Source organism: Somniosus microcephalus, chromosome 11, assembly GCF_052327205.1.
Source record: "Somniosus microcephalus isolate GS21.2 chromosome 11, FLI_Smic_1.0, whole genome shotgun sequence".
In the NCBI taxonomy this organism is placed as follows: domain Eukaryota; kingdom Metazoa; phylum Chordata; class Chondrichthyes; order Squaliformes; family Somniosidae; genus Somniosus; species Somniosus microcephalus.
The window spans coordinates 226,331,992-226,338,320 of record NC_140997.1 but is presented as its reverse complement, the minus strand read 5'-3'; the positions used below and the strand labels follow the sequence as shown (position 1 = coordinate 226,338,320).

General features: G+C 45.4%; 1 protein-coding gene across 3 annotated transcripts in view; it reads right to left on the bottom strand.

Moving 5' to 3' along the window:
* Positions 1-5,401: 5,401 nt before the first annotated feature.
* ip6k2b (inositol hexakisphosphate kinase 2b) overlaps positions 5,402-6,329 on the bottom strand; it is a 39,843-nt gene continuing 38,915 nt past the window's right edge. For all 3 annotated transcript variants that reach the window (XM_086002063.1, XM_086002065.1, XM_086002064.1), the window contains one exon: positions 5,402-6,175. In XM_086002063.1, coding sequence (XP_085858189.1) covers positions 5,684-6,175 — 492 coding nt within the window. In that variant the 3' untranslated portion in view covers positions 5,402-5,683. The remainder of the gene's footprint in view (positions 6,176-6,329) is intronic.

The following is a 6,329-nucleotide window of genomic DNA, read 5'->3' as shown; positions in this document are numbered from 1 at the left end:
GTTCAGGTCTTGTTGCATGCGGGCATGGACTGCTTCATTAGCTGAGGAGTTGCGAATGGCACTGAACACTGTGCAGTCATCAGCGAACATCCCCATTTCTGACCTTGTGTTGGAGGGAAGGTCATTGATGAAGCAGCTGAAGATGGCTGTGCCTAGGACACTGCCCTGAGGAACTCCTGCCGCGATGTCCTGGGGCTGTGATGATTGAAAGTGGCATATGCAATTACAACACAAGGCTCATTCATCAAGTGCATTCAACTCAAAATCAAGCTTGCTCTTCATTGAACAGAGTACTTTGTGAGGAAAAAATGATAGCTCACTCGTGGACTAATTGAAATGAAATTCCATTTTCAATACAGCACGCACTGATACTGTCGCAGATATTACAACCAAGTGCATGTTTGTTATCTGTAACCTTTGGACTAAGCTTTGCCGTTATCGTCCCACAACTATTGTCACAAGTGTATGCAAATACACTGCATTGTTGAAATGTCCGTCTGAAAGTACAGGTTAGCACAGCCTGTGACGTAGGTTCCAATCTAGCCCAGATTGCTGAGCTGAACTTGGGCAGTTGGAACTCATTTCCAATAGTCCCCAATCGACAAAAAAAACTATCAAGAATTTAGCTCTCTAAGCTGGCTGGTACAAGTAGAGCAGGAGGGGTCCAAGGCTTGTGCTTTATCTTTATGAGCCACGTATTAGCGACAGCCTTAGCTCAGTGGTAGCACTCTCACCTTGGATTCAAAAGGTTATGGATTCAAGTCCCACTCCAGAGACACGAGTGCAAAATCTAGGTTGACACCGCAAGTGCAGTCACACAGAATCACAGAAATCCCACAGTGCAGATAGAGGCCATTTCGGCCCATCGGGCCTGCATCGACACATATCCCACCCGATCCCCACGTATTTAATCCCCCTAACACTAAGGGTCAATTTATCATAGCCAATCAACCTAACCCGCACATCTTTGGACTGTGGGAGGAAACCGGAGCACCCGGAGGAAACCCACGCAAACACGGGGAGAATGTGCAAACTCCACACAGACAGTTGCCCGAGGCCGGATTCGAACCCGGGTCCCTGGCGCTGAGGCAACAGTGCTAACCACTATGCCACTGCACTGTCGGAGATGCCGCCTGTTGGATGAGATGTTAAACAAATGCCCTGCCTGCCCTCTCAGGTGGATGTAATAGATCCCGTGGCACTATTTTAAAGAAGAGCAGGGGAGTGTGTCCTGGCCAATATTTACCACCCCTTCAACCAACATCACTAAAACAGATCATCTGGTCATTAGCTCACTGCTGTTGATGGGATCTTGCAGTGCACAAATTGGCAGCCATATTTCTCTGCATTACTACAAAGGGCAGGGGAGTGGGACTAGCTCTTTCAGAGAGCTGGCACGGGCTCGACGGGCCAAATGGCCTCCTTCTGAGCTGTAACCATTCTATAATTCTATGATTACAACAGTGAATACACTTCAAAAGTACTTCAGTGGAATGGGAGTGCTTTGGAAGGTCCTGATGTTGTAAAAGGTGCTATATAAATGCAAGTCCTTTCCTTTTCCACTAGAGCACAGAAGCATAAATCCCCACCCATAATGTTTAAATCCATGCACCCATTAATTTGGAGATATCCTTTCAGAGAAAACTGCTAAATTAGAGCTGCTCAGGTGTGTCCTGGGTTTCATGCCACAAATCACTTGCCCTAGTTAAGATGCACCAGTGGGACTAGGTAGAGGAAGCTTGATTGGATATCTGGCTCACAATACATTACATCCCTGAATCTAAAGCAGAAACTATCCATTCCCTATTCAAAGTTTTCAACTTTTAAACCTTGATCTCCCAAAATCTCAGGTAAATGCACCTCATTTTGGTTTTGCTTCTTACAACCCAGAAACCTTAAGGGTTCAATCCATCTTAGTCAACCTCAACCCAGGCAGCAGTGAATTACTACAATTTGCTTGTGCCCCCAGCAGGGAGTGGGTAGAGGAGAGAAAATATTTTTAAAAGTCTGCTGGATTTCCACCTGGAATCACTATCTGTCCACCTCGATTTGGTTGAGGATGGTTGCTTGGGCCAGCTGCAGTTATACCCAAACATGAATCACTGGTTAGAGGGTACGGTAGCACAGTGGTAATGTTACTGGACTAGTCATCTATGAAGCCTGGACTAATGTTCAGATCCCACCACGGCAGCTGGGGGAATTTAAATTCAGTTAATTAAATAAAATCTGGAATAAAAAGTCAGTATCAGTAATGGTGACCATGAAACTACTGGATTATTGTGAAAACCCAACTGGTTCACTAATGTCCTTCAGGGAAGGAAACCAGCCATTCTTACCTGGTCTGGCCTATATGTGACTCCAAACCCACAGCAATGTGGTTGACTCTTAACTGCCCTCTGAAATGGCCCAGCGAGCCCCTCAGTTGTATAAGGCGGCTCACCACCACCTGCTCGAGGGCAATTCGGGATAGGCAATAAATGCTGGCCTTGCCAGCGATGGACGCCCACATCTCATGAATGAATAAATCACTGGTTACAAAAGGGAACAAATTTGAGAAATATACACAAGTGAAAATGCAGACAATACTGTGCTCATACTCTTTGAACCAGTTCAGTTAACACACATGCAGATAGAAAAGTTAAGGCACTGTGTATTGATGCATAGCAATTCATGCAGTTTCAGGACAGCAGTCTCTCTCTCCCTGCTGCTTTTATTCAGCCTGAGGAACCTGTGTCCTCAACCTGTATTACTATAATTATTTCTCTTATTCCAACAGAATTGTAGATTAGATGGGGTTAATTTTATTTGGGGGTTGGGGGTGGGGAGGCTGACTGAGAAAGTTCTGTTGCAACCAGAATCAGCAATTTGTCCATTTCCCTTGCAGTTACAGCTAAATAAAATCTATCCATTCAGTATCAAATTCAATAGGCAACAGGTGACGGGGAAGAGGGAAATGGAGAGATATTAAAACTACCTACAACTTGCATTTATATAGCACCTTTAATGTAGTAAAGCATCCCAAGGCGCTTCACAGGAGCGCACAGACAAAAATTGACACCAAGCCAAAGGAGACATTAGGACAGGTGACCAAAAGCTTGGTCGAAGAGGTGGGTTTCAAGCAGCCTCTTAAAAAAGGTGAGAGGTAGAGAAGGGGAATGTCTAAAAGCTTAGGGCCTAGATAGCTGAAGGTACAATCACCAAGGAAGTGGGGGGGGGAGATGCACAACAGGCCCAAGTTGGAGGAACGCAGAGTTCTCAAGGGCTGGGGGAGGTTTTGGAGAGAGAGGGGGGGGCGAGGCTATGGAGGGATTTGAACACGAGGTTAGCGGATGGGGAGCCAGCATAGGTCAGTGAGCATAATGGGCGAATGGGACTTGGTGCGAGTCAGGACATAAAAACGAGCAATGCTGTTTAGACGTTATTGTGGAATTAAATCTCAAACCACTGGTAAACATCTCAGGAGCCAATGGGGGAAAAAAAAAGGGGATTTTGATTTATTTTTTAAACTATCAGATGATAAATGAAAGCAAAGTACTGCAGATGCTGGAAATCCAAAATAAACAGAAAATGCTGGAAATACTCAGGTCAGGCAGCATCTGTGGAGAGAGAAACAGAGAGAATGTCTCAGGTCAATGACTGGAAAAAGTTAAGAGATGTAACGGGCTCGAAGCAAGTGCCGAGGCAGGGAAAGCAGGGAGGGGTGGGAAAGAACAAAAGGGAAGGTCTGTGATAGGGTGGAAGGCAGGAGAGAGTAAATGACAGAAGGTAGGATTGTACAAAGCAAAAGGAGATGGTAATGGGACAAGAAACAAGAGATGGGACTAGAAGAGGTGTAAATGGAAATACAGGAAACTCTTTGGTATCCGGCACAGACGTGTTGCCGGTTGATTAAAAATTCCGGATGACGGAGAGGGTTATCTACCGAGGCTATTTTTAACAAACAAGGAGTCAGACTCCTGTTATTGAGGTATTTGGACTTCCGACAGCACCAAGAAGCCGAGTAGTGGCAGTTTGGAGAACTACCCCCACTGTGGCATAGTGGTTAGCACTGTTGCCTCACAGCGCCAGGGACCCGGGTTCAAATCTGGCCTCGGGCGACTGTGCAAACTCCACACAGACATTCTCCCTGTGTCTGCGTGGGTTTCCTCCGGGTGCTCCGGTTTCCTCCCACAGTCCAAAGATGTGCAGGTTAGGTTGATTTGGCTATGATAAATTGACCCTTAGTGTTAGGGGATTAAATACGTGGGGTTACGGGGATCGGGTGGGATATGTGTCGGTGCAGGCTCGATGGGCTGAAATGGCCTCTACCTGCACTGTAGATTCTGTGATTCTGTGACTAACTCGGCCACCGCGGGAGACTCTGCAACATTTCCGGTTATTGAGGTGTTGTTTTCGGAGTGAGAATTTTGCCGGTTAATAGAGAATTCCGGATATTTAGGTGCCGTTTAAACGAGAGTTTCCTGTAGCAGAATCAACAACAGCTGCCATATGAAAAAATGGGGGCAGAGGTTATGGTCTGAAATTGTTGAACTCGATGTCGAGTCCGGAAGGCTGTAAAGTGCCCGATTGAAAGACGAGGTGCTGTTCCTCGAGCTTACGTTGAGCTTCGTTGGAACAGTGCAAGACGGCCGATAGTTTAAAGCTGCTTTTATATTGGGTTGAGTAGGGTGCTGGACCTTTGACTCCCCATCTCCTGTTGCAGCAACATCACCACCCGCTCCACCCAAAGCAAATATAACTAAAAAAAAAAAACCGGGTCTTCCTGACATCGTGTCTTGGCAAACCAGTCAACATTATTTTGGGGTTGCCACTGGCTGCAGGAGAGCCCGTCAGGATCCAAATTTTAAAAGAAACAGTAAAAGCAGCTGGCATCGCCACAAAAAAAACCCTCAGCTCAAATAACCATACCAGCACCAGTGTAAATACTCGGGTGACAAGAGACTGGTATCAGCACCCCCCCCCAGCAGCTGCGATGCTGGCCTGGTAATGGAGGAACGGCCTACGACTAATGTTCCCTGTGAGCTGCGCTTTGTTCTGCGCGGCCTGTTTCTTTTAATGCGTGGTCCCGTTAAATTTCTGGGCATGCGCGGGATTTACAATGTAAAAGGCGGCGAGCAGCCTGCCCGGGACCTTGCAGATTACTGTGCGGCCCCGCGCGCGCACACATCGCCTACAACTTATTTTTCCTCAGATAAAGTAATGGGTGAGCAGCCTCCTTCTCGTCGTTCAGTCAGTAAATGGGGCTGTTTTCATCCCACTGAATGGGAGATCCCAGCTATATCTATATATATCTAAATATCATAGATAAAAATAAAGGTTTATGTTTGTTAAAGGAGTCAATTTCAGCAGCATCCACCGTGAAAAATTAGTTTAATAAAATAAAAACAAAAGCACGAGACTCTTACCACAAAACAAGATTTTATTTTATTTATGAAGTTACGCACAGGAATACAGAGGTATCTGACATCTCAAATAATATGGAATGTTCGTGAAATATTTAAAATAAATAGATATCTGCAAGTGCCTTTCTGCGGCACCAATGTAGGGAATGCCCATTCTGTTAGTCTCCTGCCGATGAGTATCTACCACTGGGTCCACGAATGTCAAGACCTTGAGATTGGTCAGTCGATAATCTGACTACAAATAAAACCCATTCACAACAGCAGCATTACGCTTTTCTACTTTATTCATTGTTGTCATCTCTTATTTCTTTAATAATAGTTATTAAATTTTGAAGTCCAAAGATATAGCCAGTGTCCTGCCCTTCGTGGACCACACTGTCTTCACCAAAATACTTGCACGTGGTGTGAGCGAAGTCAATCATGCGGACATCAACCATGCTACTGCTGGAGTTCGAGTAAGCGTAAGCTCCCGCAGACTCGTCGGCCGACTCTTCGGAAAGGTCTTCAGAGTATTCGGAATCGGAATCCACAGTCGTCGCCTTGCCATCGTAAATGATAAGCAGGGAGCTGGAGTAGAAACGATACGATTCCTGTTTCTCCAAGACAGATTTGAGTTCAGACAGTTTCTTAAGAACAGGTTCAAACAGGTCCCTGCGCAAGTACTTCCCATTATTAAAAAACTGGTAAAGTGCTTCTTTAAACCCTTGTACAGAAAGCTTCCTTCCGTGGTACTTGTTCATGAACATGAGTTGGCCAGAATCCAGTTGATATACCTGGAGAGAAAATAACGACATTGAACATCAAAATAATACCGCTTTCCCATTACGTAACATTTTATAAACTGGTCTGTGTTTGAAAGGAAAAAAACTTAAAAGCTTCCGAGTTGTCATGCAGCATCAGCAACTGCCAAGGAATAGCTTGAATTTT